The following is a 16,342-nucleotide window of genomic DNA, read 5'->3' as shown; positions in this document are numbered from 1 at the left end:
TGTCACCAGTTCTTCTTTATTTAGCTAGGTTCTTACATGACCCTTATTATTAGTGAATATTTTTCCTCACAATCATACATAGATATTTTACATCAGCAAATTAAATGTTTTGCTAACTGGAACACAGGAAGTCCTGGAAGAGCAGACAACTGAACCCAGGGTTGCCAGCCCAAGGATTTTTTTTTTAACTGACAATCTTCAGTTTTACTGACAGCTAAACTTTTTTACTGATGCATGTTTTTACTGAGATGTTTTAAGTAACGTAAACATAACTGTTATTCCAGGACCCAATTAGAAGGGCTGTAGTCTGGCCAGGCAGATGGAGTTCAGGAGGCAGGTGTGCTTTGGCAGCAGCCCTAGGACAATGTGTTGCAGCCTGGCAGGTGGTTGCTGCATGTGGGGGAATCAGAAGGGCCAGAGGGTTGTGGGTCAGCTAGTAGTCAGTGTGGGGGAGCCAGCAGAGCCAGCACAGTGGCCAGCAGGAGCCCATGGCCCTGGTTATCACTGCCCAGGGCAGGGGCAGGGGCGGGGTCAGGGGCAGCCATGGTACGGAGGCAGCAGAGAGGAGAGAGCTGCCATGTGCTGCCCCTAGCCAGGGAAGGGGCTAGCCAGGGAACAATGAGTAGGGCTGCCTTTTCAGAAGGGCTTTCAGCTGCTGGCAGCTTCAGCCAAAGCCTGGAACTCCCCCTGGTGGCAGCAGAGGCCCATTGCAGGGCATCAGGAAGCAGGAACAGCTTGCTGCCATTGGCAGCAAATCTGCTCCCACTTTCCTGCACATGTGGACGCCTGCCTGGGACTGTTTACTCACAAGGAAACTGGTCCCACATCAAATGGATGTGTAGACACACCCACTGGCATGAGTAGTTAAATAATCACAAGTAAACAGTCCTGGGCTTGCATCTATATATGAAGGAATGTGAGAGCAGATTTGCTGCTCCCAACAGCAAACTATTCCCTTATCCTGCAACCCTTCAATGGGCCCCCATTGCCACTGGGTTGAACTCAAGGCTCCAGCTGCAGCTGCCAGCAGCTGGCAGCTCACTTGAAAAGGCAGCCCCTCTCTCTGCTCCATGGCCAGACACTTCCCTGGCCAGGAGCAACATGTGTAGCACAGGAGTAGCATGTGGCAGCACTCTTCTCATGGCCCATACCTCCCCACACAATGGCTGTTCTAGCCCCCACCCCTGGCAGTGACAGGCAGTGCCTTGGGCTCCTGCTGGGCTCTGCTCTGGCCTTGCTTACCCACCATGCCAATCACAGGCTGGCCTATGGCTGTCTGGCCCCTCCTGGCTCAGCATACATGGAACCAAGGCTGGGAGCTCTCTGCTGCTGGGGCAGGGGGACATTGTCCCTACCTGGGCTCTGGTGGTGAAGTCCACCGCAGCAGCAGACAGCTCCCAGGGGCAGGGAGCAATCTCCTGCCCCCTGCTGCCCAGCAGCACATCTGTTCCCAGTTGACTGTCTACAGATGCTGTACTGTGCAGTGATTGTTCCCTTGTAAATTTGCTACTTATATTTACAGGTAGAAAATTTACTTGGGATTGGAGCAAATTATTACACAGTAGGGACATCTACATGAAATACTTACTGTACAGTAGCACTAGCACATGGTTTTTTCATGACTGTTACTGCATGGTAGCCTAGTAATACTGCGCAGTAGCTTATTAGCACAGGTTTTTTACCAGCACACTGCTATGCAATGTTATTAAGCTACTGTGCAGTAGCATGCTGGTAAAAAACTGTGCTAATAAGCTACTGCACAGTATTACTAGGCCACTGTGTAGTAACAGTCATGGAAAAAACCATGAGCTGGTGCTACTGTACAGTCATTGTAGTTTCTGCACATTTAGTTAGTACTTCATTAAGCAAGTACTAAACTAAATGCACAGTAACTACTGCACATTAATGAATGTGTAGATACTCCTAATAAGCAGTCTGCATGTGTAGGCAGAGACACTTAATCCGCAGTAATTTATCTCTACTCTTGAGTAAAGCATCATCTTGTGTAGATGCATCCTCTGATCCTGAGTCCTATTAGGTATATGGCAAAACTTTGTAATAGTACAGGATCAAGCCCTGTGTCCACCAGTCTATGCTTACAGGTATTCAGCTTCCTTCAAGTGCTATGGAGATACATAAAAGGGTAGTTAACTAAGTGCAGTACTTCCAAGTTAATAAGCTTGAGTATCAAACTCTCTATAAATTGTTTATTTATAACTTAAATAAAACTTTTGCTGACTGCTTCCTCGGAAACATGAATGCTACAGGTTCCTGCTACAGACTGAGTTACTAACTGCTACTTATCAGTATTTTCTTTTTTGTTCATTCTGCTGTTCAAAATGAAGGAGTTTTGTATATGAGAAGCTATGGTAGTTTCCTAGGCTTCATTCTCTATGTTCTGGTATTAAATACAAATCCAACAAATAGTAATAACTTCAGAGCGGATACAGATACACCAGCTCATTTGCAATTTTATATTGCTGCCAGGATAAGTAAAAAAAAGTGGCAAAAATAATCATTCACTTCTTGCTGTGAGCAGTACCCTCAAACTATAACAAAGTCCTTTATTTCGGCTATTAAGGAATTTCAGAACTGTTTGGAACTAATGAATTCTACAAGGCAAAAAAGTGAGAAATCAGTGGTGGGGCAGGTGCAGTATTTTATTACAGTGAAGCTCTTCATTAAAAGAGAGCAAGACTTAGAGTAGCTAAGCAGAAGTAAATAGTTATTCACTGGTAATGAACCCCTTTTTGAAAGAGCACAGGTTCATCCCATGCTCATGGACAAGTGGGCAAGTGTCCTTCTAGGGTCAGTTTTTGTTTTCTGCAATTTGTAGTTGTCAATGAGCTCTGGTTACTGATCCTGCTTAGGAAATAAAATGTGGTTTATGCTATACTGTATAATTTGTTTATTCGTGGTTTTGAGACCTCTTTGAGGATTTGTTTCTCTTTTAAAATTACTCATATGAAATAATAGCAAATAAGTTAAAGAAAACTTTATACAGAAGAGTTTCAATGCCCTCCTCCCCAAATTGTCCTGAATATCTGATAATTCTATGCCTTGACAGGCACAGGACAAGCCTGGAGTAACCAGCTTGTGAATGTAGGAGGGCCAGATGTGCTCAGACCTTCCTGGGTCCAGCTGTTGCAGTGATATAGATAAAACCTCATCTGAGAATCAATGGCAGGTGCAAGAATGTAAGCTAAGAATCTTAATGTAGTAGTAGTAGTTGTAAAACCTAGATGTCTCAATCAAGGACCAGGGGTCCCATTGTGCACTAACATAAAACCTGTCCTCTATGACTTTTTCTAACCTGTTTTTGAACCTGGTTACTGATAAATTCTTACAGTATTTTTGACTTTTTAAGATATACCCTCCTTGACAGCTATTATTGTTTATAGAGATTCTTTATTAATAATATCATTAGGTATATTTATTTGCTAAAAATATTCATACTGGTAGCATTAAAAACCTTTCTTCATACAATAAAAAAAACAGTGCTTTTCCAATACTCACTTTATTTTGCTTCCATACAAAAGGCAAAATAAAGTGAGTACTGGAAATGCACTGCTCTTTTTCCCCCTGATTGATCTGAAGTGTGCTGTTGCTGTTTCAGTGAATGGCCTTTTGGTCTCATGCTTTTAGCAAAGGAACCAGTATAAAATGTGTGTTGCAATTCACAACCAATCTCAGAGCACAGTAAAGAAAATGGAAATTCCCAGGAGGGAAGTTTTTAGTTTCATTATAATGGTACAAATTTCCCAGCATGTAGGGAAATAGGAATGCTCTATCTTAGTAAAATTCTGTACAAATACTTCATTACATTCACAGAGTATTACTTACTGAGTGCTGAGAATGTAGCTGGTATTACAAAAGGATAATCATGTTTATTTCTGGTAGCATCCACAAAATGCTTTGTGTTAACATGCTTACAAAGGGGATGGTTCTTGCCTTAAGAACTCACAGACAAAAAAACCACAAAGGGGCCCACAATTTAATTACCTTTTTAGACATGTTTTCATGTCAAATCAATATTAATATGCTAGGATACATTCTGATTTGTGTTCTTAATGTTCCCCTTGTTCCTTCACTTCAGTGGTACCAGCAAATTCCTCAATATGAATTCATTAGAATGTGGTACAAGGTACACATAATACCCTCCTCCACTACTGTTAGTCAAAACCTATACTGCTGCTCCTTCCTTTTTAAAAACATATTTTTCATGTAAGATGGGTATCTAAGTTGCCATATACCTTGAGCTCTGAGACTAGCCAATGTAAGACTTTTTTGCCATTTTTTATAATATCTTAAAGCACCAAAAAAATACATGGCTGATGAGATTAGGCTATGTAACAAGCCTAACCTGGAAAAGTTAGAGAAAAAAATATTTTAAAATGGCCATCCAGAAATCTACAATTTATTAAAGACATTTTAAAAAAAATATTTTAAAAAATATCCCCAAAAGTTTCATAGTATCACAGTATCATAACAGATCATTAGGTCCAACCCCCGGGCCTGGGCAGGAACGGGTTTATTAGCATCTTCTGTGGTCCACTGTGGTGGAACAAGACCACATTTTAATAGAATTTCTTCATTATGGAATCTGTGTTTCAGTCTCATCCACAAACCCAAGAACTTGAGGGAACATGTCTCCTTCAGCCGAACTGATGCTCTTATCTTTCTCTGAGCTAACGTACTTGTGTATCATGCTGTAATACTGTTCTTTAGTATTAAAGGCATACAAAGATGAGATCTGCCACCAGGCTTTGTTGCTTGGAGTGTAAAATGGTTCTAGCTCAATGGAGTCAAAGTAGCAGCTCACATTTCTTTCTGCCATCTTGGCTGCATGCTCTTTGGCCTTGTTATCAAAAAACTCCTGTTCTTTTTTCAAGTATATTTTCCAGAATTTGAGCTGAAGAAAACTGACTGGAGAACGACAGCGCTTGATGCATGTGGAAATCAGTACAAAAGTCACGAAACCAGCAATCAGAATCCATCCTAGAACCTTCAGGGAACAACCAAATGAGTTAATGAAGTTTTCAGATGGTTAGCAACATCCAAAGCATATACAAGTTAACATTGTTTTAGACAGGAGATCCATATTTGGGCACTGCTTGAAAAGCCTGTTCTCCATCCTATTTTATCTGTACAAAATAGAAGCAGTACCTAAGCAACTTCTAAGTGGGGGCATCTACATGTGCAATTAGTGCCATATGGGTTTACTCCACGGTAAGATACTGCAGAGCAAACCAGCCCTGAACAGGCACCTACATGTGCAGCTGTTTGGGAGCAGATTTGCTGCTCCTGTAAGTAGTCTGCTCCTGGCCTCCTCCAGCCCTACACCACCCCCCTGCAGCAGCCAGAGGGAGCTAGAAGCTGTGGCCACAGCTGCCTGCAGCCGGGGGTGATCTTCAAAAGCCAGCCCCATGTACTGCTCTCTGACCACCTGCCTTTCAACCCCAGTTGCACCGCGCATCTCCAGCATCCTGCTCGATGTGGACAGTTTTCAGAAAAACACTATTCCCCTCCACACAGACTCCATCCCCTCCCTCCCTAGCAACAGAGCCCCTCGCTTCCCAAAAACAGAGACCTTCCCCCATCCCTTTCCCACAGCAGGCCCCATCTCTCCTGAATCACAGAGCCCTCCACCCTCCCCTCTGACCTACAGAGCCCCCCCAACCACCCCATGAAGACTATGTACATTGTGCTCAGTGTGCCCTCCCAGGGTGGAGGGTAGTGGGGTGGGAGTTCCTAGAAGCAGAGCACAGGAACAAGTGCCCAACACCCTGGCTTCTGGACATACCACCATGGATGCACAAACCGGAGTGAGACCAGTGGGCAGGGGGCTCACCCAGGGGTGAGGGCAGCCACTGCTCTGCCAGCACAGCCAGCTTCCCCTCCTGCACTCAGCGGGTTGGGCCAGCAGGGTCTGGACATGGTGCCGGCCCTACTGTGGGCAGCTCCTGCTCCAGGGCCACATGGAACTGGGGTGAGCAGCAGGGCAATGCCCAGGTAGGGGGCTGAGTGGCGGAGGGCTTGCAGCTGGGTCGTGGGAAGCTGTCAGGGGGCAGGCAGGGCTGCAGCTTGGGGCTGAGCAACGGGGTGGCACAAAGGCAACCATCAGGGCCAGGATGGTGTCCAGCACCCAGCAGTCCTCCTCTGTGGTCTCCACTACCGCGGACACCATGGCAGCCTGTTACTCCTGGGCCTCCAGATTCCTCTCCCCAAGGGCCAGGAGCCTGTCCCAGAACACCTGGTCTTCCTGGTCCCTCTCCCAGTCCCTCTGCCACTCGTGCATGATGTTCTCCGCTCGCCAGGCCTGTGAGTCCATAACACTCCTCCACCATGGTGACCAGTCAGTCCAGCAGCCAGATCCAGTCCTGGGTTTGCTGCTGCCACAGCTGACAAATAGGAAGGGTCTCGGCTAAAACTGAAAGTGACTCTGAAGGCATATCCCCATGTGCAGCCAGTGCCTCTCCCCTGCATGCAGCTGCAGGACCTGCAGAGCCAGGAGAAAGAGGCTGTATGTGAGAGTTTGCAACATTTCTGAGATAACATGTACTATACCAGGGGGTTGTGTGCTGCCTGGCCTCAGATTGGGGGTTCTATGTGCATAGGTATCCAGAGATCATGGTAAGTCAGCCAGGGAGGCCCTGGCACAGACAGGCACCAGCTGAGCCTGCTGTCCCCACTCACTCCACGGGTGCAGTCTGCCTTCTCCACCAGTTTCCAGGGGAAGGGCCCTTCTCCCAGTGCAGGGCTTACCAGCTAGGCATAGTAATCGTGCTTCGTGGCTTGAGTCTGTTCCTGCTTGCAGTGACAATGTGTGGCTCCCAGTGGTGTCCTGGCATGCAGGGGTGTAGTGCCTGTCTGCCTGGGCAGGAACCCCTCCTGGGACAAGCTGGAGCTTCTGAGGGCTGGTGGTACCATAGCCAAGTTGGCCTCCTAGGTTGGCTTGTGCACCTGGAGTTTGTGGGACAGGCACTCCCAGGCTGCTGAAGCTGCTGGACGATGCCAGGGCAGGGACTGTGATGGGATGGGCTCCTGGTGCCCCTGGGGGCCCTCCCTTGATCTCATCACGGCTGCCAAACCACAGTGGAGGTTTGGGCAGGCCACCCATGCTGGAATATATGGCTTAGCTCTGGCAGGAGTCCTGGGATGTGAGGATCTGGTCCAGCTGCCACATAAAGGGCATGGACTTGCGAGTAGCCCCCAAACAGAGGTTGTAGTTGCTGATGCTAACCCACTGTGTCCACAAGGCCTTGATCTTTATGCAACACTAGTGCACCAGCCGGTCATGCCTATGCTCCTACATGCAACCTGACACGCCTTCATAGATACGAGTGTTGGACTACTCACTCCAGGTAAATCAGCTTAGGAACACAACCTCACCCCACAGCATCATGAGGTCTGTGGTCCCTCCTGGGGCCAGTTCTGTCCCCAGCAGGCAATGTGTGCCATTGGGGATGATACCAGTGTGGTTTCCTCAATGGCCTTCAGGGGCTCCGTGTGATAGTCTGGGTGCTGGCAGGCCTGGGCAGGTGCATGCAGCACTCAGCACAGGTTGCATGCAGCACCACATGGGACAAGCAGGCAGGCAGTAGGGTGTGCTGGGGGCCAGTGCTGGGGCCTGGGCAGACTGCTGCAGCTGGCCTGGGGCCACTGGTGTGGGACCCAGAACCCAGAGGCTGGCTGCAAGTGGCTGAGGGCCCCAGAGTCACTGCAGCATTTTAAGGGCCAGGCTGAGGCAGGCAAAGAGCCTCCCCAGCCCCAGAGCTGGAGAAGCGCCAAGCCCTGTGACCCTGGGGCTAGCCTGCAGGTGATCCCCTAGTACCAGGGCTGACTGGGAACAAATTTTCTCCAAGTTTGCATCTACATGTGTGCTACTGTTCAGTAACTACTCTGGTGAATTTGCTACCTGCATTTGAGGTAACAAATTAACCACAGGGTAGACTAATTTACTGCACAGAAAGCATCTGCATGTGTAGATGGTGATGCTTTACTGCACAGTAAATTAGTCTACTGTGCAGTAAAGTGTCGCATGTAGATATGCCCAATGGGCATGTCTACACAAGATGCTATGTTGCTGTAGCAATGAGCTATGGCGACATGCTTGTCCCTATGGCAATGTAGCACTGGCCGGCACTAGCTGTGATGCTGCCACTACAGTGCAGCAGTAATGAGCTACTGTACAGTAGCTTGTTGCTATTGTGCAGTAGGGTCAGAAACAACCCATGTGCTACTGGGACCGTGCAGTCCTGGCAGGTACTGCACACTTAGTACTTGCTTTAGGTGCTCATACTGCTTTAGCAAGTACCAAATGACTGTGCAGTACCACTGCAGTTGTGCCTAATTTTTTTGTCCACAAGACAAAGTGTGTGTGAAGAACTTCAGCCCCACCTCCTATCTTGGCTAAGTACTCTAAACACTAGACTTTTATGACAAAGAACAACATATTTTATAACATTGTCAACATGTAGGGGGTGCATGTGGGTGCACATGCACCCCCTGAGATGAGCAGTGCACACCACATCACATGCAGAGAGAAGCACCACTGACACTGCTGGTGGTGTGTCGACGCGCCAGTCAACGAGTCCAATCGTTCAGTAGTCTGTGCACATCCGTCCAATAATTCCTAGTTGGGGCGCACTCACTCCAGAGATGTATGCATCAGATCTGCCTGCCATGACTTCGATGGTTCCCTGGTTTAGTGTCTTTCTATGATGCGCGCATGTCTGAAAATGAGACCTCCAGTCATTCCAAGTCCGAGACCCTTGAGGGCTCCTTCCTCCCCTACACCCTCGCCAGGGCCTCCATGTACAAGTCTGGGTTGCCCTCCAAGTCTCCCCTCTGGTGAGCGGGGATGGGCAATGCCTCTAATACAAAATACAAAGTTAGCAACCACGCCAACACAGTTCCACCACAGGCCCCTGACTCCGGGACCTTGTGTTTGCCGGCTTCCCTCAAGTCCAGCTCTCCTCTTTCAGGAGTCCCCTCATCCATCTTACCGGGGTGGGCTGTCTGCCCCCTTTGAGTCTTTTCCCCATCTGGGCAGCTTTGCCTCCTGCCCCCAGCACCCTGTGGCTGAGGCCTGTAGCCCACTTCTCCAGGCTACCGGCTGAGCAGCCTCCAGCTGGGGTGAGGTGCCTCCAGCCTTTACAATTGCCTCGAATAACTTCGGGGCTTGTCGCCCCTGGTGTCTCGCCCCTGCGAAACCTTACCCTTTCCCCAGAATGTGTGCACAAAGCGCGTGTCGGCGTGCCTCCGTCGCTCCGGACTCCCGCCGGGGATTCGCTCCTGTCCCAGGTCTTCCGGTCCACCGCCTCTCCATTCTGGTGCGGCTTTTGTGCCTGCCAGCGCCGCCACACACCTGGGAGGGGTAAGTGAGTCTGCCGCCCTGGGGCCCCGCGGGGAACTCGCACCTGTAGCTGGGCCCGCTCGGCGGCTCGCGTGCTGAGCTGACCCCACCGCGCCTGCATCGCCTGCACCGCTCCCCGCTCTCCTCAGCCGCTGGCAATTTATTGCTGCAGCAGCTCCCATTTCACTGCTCCTGGGGCTTATCGGGGCTGGGGCTCTCTCACAGGCTCTCTCACACACCCCGCCCCTCAAGACGCCATCAGGCGTTCTTCCTATTTTTCCTCCTTTAGCTGTCTGCTCCGGACACTCTTCCCCTTCCTCTCCTTTACACCGGGATAAAAAGTCCGCCACCGTATTCGTCCTACCTGGTTTGTAGGTTACCGAAAAACAGTACGGTTGAAGGGCTAGAGCCCACCGCATTATACGGGCATTATCAGTTTTGGTGGTGTGTAACCACCTTAGTGGCGCGTGGTCTGTAATCAACTTGAACTCGCGGCCTAGAAGGTAATACCAAAAATACTCTACCCCCCATTTAATTGCCAGACAGTCCCACTCTATAGTGGAGTACCTTGTCTCCGGGTCGTTTAGTTTCCGGCTGGCATATGCGATGGGCCGCTCCACCCCGTCTACCTCTTGTGAAAGCACAGCCCCAAGAGCGGATGCTGATGCGTTGGTCTGTAAAGTAAACGGGATAGCAAAGTTGGGGGTATGTAGGACCACCTCCTGGCACAAGGCTCTTCTTACCTCTTCAAAGGCTTTTTGTCGTTCCTGGGTCCATTCTATCATTCCTGACCACTGCCCTTTGGTGGTCTCCACCAAAGGTGCAGCAACTTCCACGAACCGGGGGATGGAGCGGCGGTAGTAGCTGGCCAACCCCAAGAATGCTCGCATCTGTTTTTTTGTTGTAGGAGCCTTGTAATCCCTGATAGTTGCCACCTTGTCCTTCAGTGGCCAAACGCGGCCCTGTCCTACTAGAAAGCCTAAGTACTTGGTTTCACGCTTTCCCAGGGCACATTTTCTTGGGTTGGCGGTCAGCCCGACTTGTCTCAGTTCCAGTAGGACAGCTCGCAGAGCCTGCAGATGTTGCTCCCAAGTGTCCGTGTAGATGATAATGTCGTCGATATAGGCCGCTGCGTACCTTTGGTGGGGTGCCAAGACCCAATCCATCAACCTCTGGAAGGTTGTGGCAGCTCCATTAAGCCCAAAGGGCATCTGCTTAAATTCAAAAAGTCCCCACAGCGTGCCAAAAGCTGTTTTGCTCTGGTCCTCTTCCCGGAGCGGGATTTGCCAATATCCCTTAGACAAATCGAGAGTCCAAATGAATTTGGCTTGACCTATGCACTCCACCAACTCGTTCACGTGCAGCATCGGAAACGCATCAAACTGCGTCAATTCATTCAATCTTCTGAAGTCTATGCACAGTCCCAGGCTCCCATCTGGCCTTTCTACTGGTACTGTTGGGCTACGCCATGGGCTCCAGGAGGGAGTTATGATCCCCTGATCTAGCATCATTCTGATTTCCTTTTCTACTAACGCGCACTTATGATATGGGATCCGTTGCCACCGTTCCCGCACTATTTGCCCTTCCTTAGTAATGATCTGGTGTTCCACTCCCCTCGCCTCTCCGGGACGTTCCATAAAGACATCACGGAACTCATGAACTAACCCTATCAACTGTCGTCTCTGGGACATCCCCAGATGTGTCTCTATGAGCACCTCTCCTACCCTGTGTGGGCTACTTGAGCTTTCAGTCGCCGGCCCTCTTTCTTCCCCTGCACCTAGCCCAGGTGAGATCAGGAGCCCCTCAGGTTCGCGCCACTCTTTGAGCAGGTTAACATGAAATATCTGGGGTTCTCGCTTGGCCCAGGGGCGCAGAATCTCGTAGTCAACTGGCCCTACCTTTCTTACGACTGAGAAGGGCCCTTGCCACTGCATGGAGAACTTGCTAGTGGCATCTGGTAACATTAACAACACTTTCTGCCCTATCTTTAGTTCCCAGGCTTGCACCCTACCATCATAGCTCTCTTTCTGGTGCACCTGTATCTGTCCTAGGTTAGTCAACGCGATATCTTGGGCTGCCTGCAGCCGGTCCCTCATTTCTTGTACATATTCCCTCATTCTTCCCCTGTGCTTGGGCCCAGCCTCCCATTCTTCTCGTTTAACATCCAACAGGCTACGGGGCCGATGCCCAAACATTAACTCAAAGGGGGAAAAACCTAGAGAGGCTTGGGGGGCATCCCTTACCGCGAACAACAGGGGTGGGATCATTAGGCTCCACTTTTGGGGCTCCTCTTGCATGCAGCTCCTCAGCATCCCCTTTAGCGTCCCATTAAACCGCTCCACTAACCCATTGGTCTGCGGATGATATACAGTTGTCCAAAGGTGCTTAATCTGGAGTACTTTACAAAAGGCCTTTCGGACTGTGGACATAAAGTTGGACCCCTGGTCCGTGACTGTATCCCGCGGAATCCCAAACATAGCCACCCAATGCATTAATGCATCTGCCACTTTAGTGGCGGTCACCACTCTCAGAGGAATAGCATCAGGGAATCTGGTGGTGTAATCTATTAACACAGGAATGAATTGGTGCCTGGCTACGCTCTTAGGGAGTGGGCCTACCACATCCAATGCTACGCGAGAGAAGGCCTCCTGTACCACTGGCATGGGTTGGAGTGGGGCCTTTTGTGGCCTGTGTGAGCTTACTTTTTGACAGGCATGACACGCACGGCAATACTTATCTACATCCTCATAAATATGGGGCCAGAAACACCAGCGAGTCAGCTGTGCCTCCGTCTTGTCCCTTCCCAGGTGCCCTCCAAGGGGGTGTTTATGGGCCAGCCATAATAGCTGCTCCCGGAAGGTACATGGGATTATTAACTGTGCCACTTCTTCTCCCTCACGCCTCCCCCACTTCACCCTGTAAAGTAATCTGTTCCTTATGGAAGACTCATAGGGCCAGGAGGAGAGCAAGAAAGAGGAAGTCTGACTGTATGCTCCAGTGTGGCAGGCACTATATTGGGAAACAGCATACTTTACACTGAAGTCAATCATAGATTTGGACATCTCGCCATTCAAATCCAAATCAGATCCAAATAACAAGTCTCCCTTTTATCTACTAGGATGAAAGAAGGGCTTGAGACACAGAACTAACAGGAGAACTGTGCACCTCCACATGTGAAATAGGATGATTCCCCTGAATCTAGTCATGTTAATTTGAAAAGGTGGCAGCTAAGTCATAGGCATCTTAGCTGCATGTTATGGATCTATATGAAGAATTTTAGATAAATATACAAAACTCCAGGGCTGTTACCTTAAAATTCTGAGGTGAGGAAGAAATGAAATCACCTTAACTGTGTCTACCTTAGTTGCAACTACATTCTTTGGAAAGGAGCAGAAAACACTAACTAGTGGAAGAGCTGTGGTAGGCATCTGTCTGTAGACTTATGCCAAGTGAGACATAATCTCACTGAACGTAATACTCACTTGAAAGATAAAGTGAAGCTGGAGTGACCTATCCAGGTTGCAGAAGCCTGCGTGATGTAAATGGAGACACTGAGCTGCCTACTTACCAATGTCCCCTCTCAGCCTTGCTGATTTAATCCAAAGGAAAGGCAGGTACCAATACATTTGGAATGATCTTGGCCACAGGAGCTGCCAGTCATTTGTCACTCTACTGGGGCTCTACTCCTATGCTGGCTGCTGACTACAGTTAAAGAGTCCAGGCGCCCCTACCATGGAATTATTATAGTTAAATACAGACATTTAGGGGAAAGCTAAATTGGGTCAAAATGGCTGCCTGATATCAGGTAAGTCAGGAATGGGGGACTAGTAGGTGGTTGGGGGTCCAGCAGGCTGAAGGTGATAGGAGATGGGGGAGGCATGACCCATGAGGGGTGGGGGACAAGTGTGACACGTGGGTGGGCTAGGGGGCTAGTGTGACCCACAGGTGAGGTGGGTGGGGCCAACATGACCCATGGATGGAGGGGGGGCAGAATAAACCCACAGGTGAGGTGGGTGTAGCTGGCATGACTTGTGGCTGGGGTGGTCAGGGTAGGTGCAACCTGCAGGTGGGTGGTCAGGGCAGGAATGACTTGCGCGGAGGGGGTCAGGCATGACCTGCAGATGGGTTGGGGGAGCAGGCATAACCACCCCAGTGAACCTACACCCTCAACCCTCCTACCCCTGCCCCCACTGGGACTTACTTGCTCAACTCTGGCAGCAGCAAACACTGAAAAAAGTGGCTGCTCCCAGAGCAGCTTGTGGTATGGGGTTGAGCCTGCTGGTGGGGGGGTGGGGGGAGCAAGGGGCCATAGGGGCAAAAAGTAGACCAGGATGGAGAAAGGGGGAGTGACAAGAGTACCCCCAGGGTTCTGGCCAGTGACTGGGTTTTCCCAGTCCTGGGGCTGCACTGGGGAAGTGGACAGAAGTTCCATGCACCAGTTTAGAATCATAGACTCATATAAAACTAGGGTTGGAAGTCATCTAGACCAACCCCTGCTCAAAGCAGGACCATCCCCAACTAGATCATCCCAGCCGAGGCTTTGTCTAGCAGGGTCTTAAAAACCTCCAAGGATGGAGCTTCCACCACCCCTCTGGGTAACCTGTTCCAGTGTTTTACTACCCCCCAGTAAGAAAAATCTTCCAAATATCTAACCTACACTTCCCTTGCTTCTCCTTTTTCTGTCATCTGCCACCACTGAGGGCAGTGGTGCTCCATTCTCTTTTGAACCCTCCTTCAGGTAGGTGAAGGTTGCTATTAAATTTCCTTTCAGTCTCCTCTTCTCTAAACTAAATAAGCCCAGTTCCTTCAGTCTTTCCTCATAAGTCATGTCCTCAGCCCTCTCATCATTTTTATTATCTTTCAGTGGACCCCCTCCACTTTGTCCACATCTGTTCTATAGTGGGCAGTTGACCTAAATTGAATGAATCTGATACTACATAGATCCAGGTTTATCTTCAACCAAGTTCTTCAATCTTCAGACTGGTTTGTGTGCATGAAACTTCTGTTCTGTTACAGGTTTAGACTGCCAGTCACTGAGACCAGGTATGTAAGTGTAAGGTCAACTCTGGAATGAGCTAAGTTTAAATCAGACAGTCATTTTAAACCTGTTTTAACGTCCCCAAATGTCTGTACTTAGCCTAAAAAGCTGAAGTATTTGCTTTACTTCCTGTGAAGCCTCACTGACTATGAAGGCCCTGATTTTTCACCAAAGGGGCCTTCTGCTCACATACTATCTGTGTTCAGCAGTCTAAACTCCTCTGCCCATATTTGCTTCTTCGAATCATGGCTTCGGTGGATTTAAGCTGACAGTGCTGACAAACATGAGCTCTCCAGAAACTGGGTTTTGCACCTAAAACATGGAGTATGCTTATAATATTCTAAGCTGTCAGACTAAAAACTTGGTTTGTCCTCTTTTTTGTTTTTGATCATTTTTAAGAGGACTGAGTTACATATTTAAACTACTCTAGAATATGAGTGTTAAGCTGATTATGAACAACCTGTTTTGCAGTATACCACAGATACTTCCTTTTTCACAGGCCAGTTCTCTGGTGCTACTCAAAACCTTAGATTATCAACAGATTCCTCCTGATAACTGAAGGGTCCTTTAGAGCACTCCTGATTGTAGGAAAAGTCAATAACGTGGATAAAAGGGAGCAGGATCTCATCACACTTCTAATTTGAAATGGGTAGATGGTCTACAGTTAGAAAATCCTTTTATGTCACATTCAGTCCAGTTCTATAAATATGCAAGTTCATTTCCAACTTGAGAAAGTGGGGGGTTTTAAGTCCATGAGAAAGCAATATCTGCCAACACACAGCATGACAAAAAATTGACAAAAATATCGACAATATATAGAAATACATGAAAATAGTAGAGGCAAATATATTTCTCAAAGTACTGTTCAGCTCAAAGTATTCTGCTAACCGTTGACATGAAAACAAATCCTAGAGAAAGAATAATTTGCTTCATAAATGATAGAATCAGAGAAAATAATAGAAAAAACTCAACTCATATTTGGGACTGGAAATTCTTCACATCAACCCGTTTAAGTAGAGTTGGCAATGACTCTATAGGAGCCTAGTTTTACCAGACTAAAGCTGTTGCTCTTCCCTCGCTCCAGAAATCCCTCCTCACCTAAGCGTCTCAGTAAGGTTTAAAGCACTAAGATAAAGAATAAAAGACACCATACCTGAGACTGTGCCTGAAGGCTGGTTAGTTCATTCTGCAGCTCTTTGGGGAGAGTCCCACCACAAGGGATTTTGGCTACCTGCTTACGGCACTCGGGGCCGTGCTCTTTACACAAGTAATTTTGAAACATGCTACTTCCACTCACTGCACACTCATAGAAGCTGGCACTCAGCAGGGCCACAGCAATCCAGGTGAGTGGGGCCACAGCAGAACTTACAGTTGACAGCCATAACACTTGGAGGCAGCGTGAAAGATGCGCAGGGCTGCTGCAGCTACACCTCTTGCGTGAGGCACAACAGCCAGTGAGCAATTTCCAGGTCCTTGTGTTCAGCAGGTAGCCAAGAAGAAAAAGCACCAAGGCAGGCAGGAGAAGGAAGGCTAAGCCATACAACATGCTCCACGAATTGCAGGGACATTTGAACACTGCAGCAGAGAAGATACGCTCACTGCCCATAGTCAGCAAAGACACGGCACTGAATCCCAAAACCTTCTTGTGACTGAGGCACATATCCAGTATAATATAAAATTTCTCCATTTCTAGCTCCTGCTGCTTCTCTCTCTCTTTGAGGTGGATGAAATCTCACTTAGCATACTAGAATAGAAAGGGAAGTGGAATAGATCTCGCTATAAGTTAATAGAGGTTTCATTTTGTGGTACACTGTAGAACAAATGGTTTGACAATATTTAGACACAGGAAGCAGCAGGTCGTGTTCTGCATTCATGCAAACAAAATAGATGAAACCAACCTTGCTTCTTCTCCTTTTCCATGTACTAATGTAACTATTGCTGCTTCC

General features: G+C 48.3%; 1 protein-coding gene across 1 annotated transcript; it reads right to left on the bottom strand.

Annotated features, from left to right (window-relative positions):
• Window positions 1-4,594: 4,594 nt before the first annotated feature.
• Window positions 4,595-16,121, bottom strand: FAM26F (family with sequence similarity 26 member F). The gene is made up of 2 exons (XM_019538222.1): window positions 15,550-16,121; window positions 4,595-5,005 (listed from the first exon to the last, which is right to left on the bottom strand). Exons 1-2 carry the CDS (start codon window positions 16,081-16,083, stop codon window positions 4,595-4,597), a joined length of 945 nt encoding a protein of 314 aa, XP_019393767.1. The 5' UTR covers window positions 16,084-16,121.
• Between the last annotated feature and the right edge of the window lie 221 nt (window positions 16,122-16,342).

Source organism: Crocodylus porosus, unplaced genomic scaffold (assembly GCF_001723895.1).
Source record: "Crocodylus porosus isolate Cpor-Errol unplaced genomic scaffold, CroPor_comp1, whole genome shotgun sequence".
NCBI lineage: Eukaryota > Metazoa > Chordata > Crocodylia > Crocodylidae > Crocodylus > Crocodylus porosus.
This window is presented reverse-complemented; position numbering and strand designations above follow the sequence as displayed.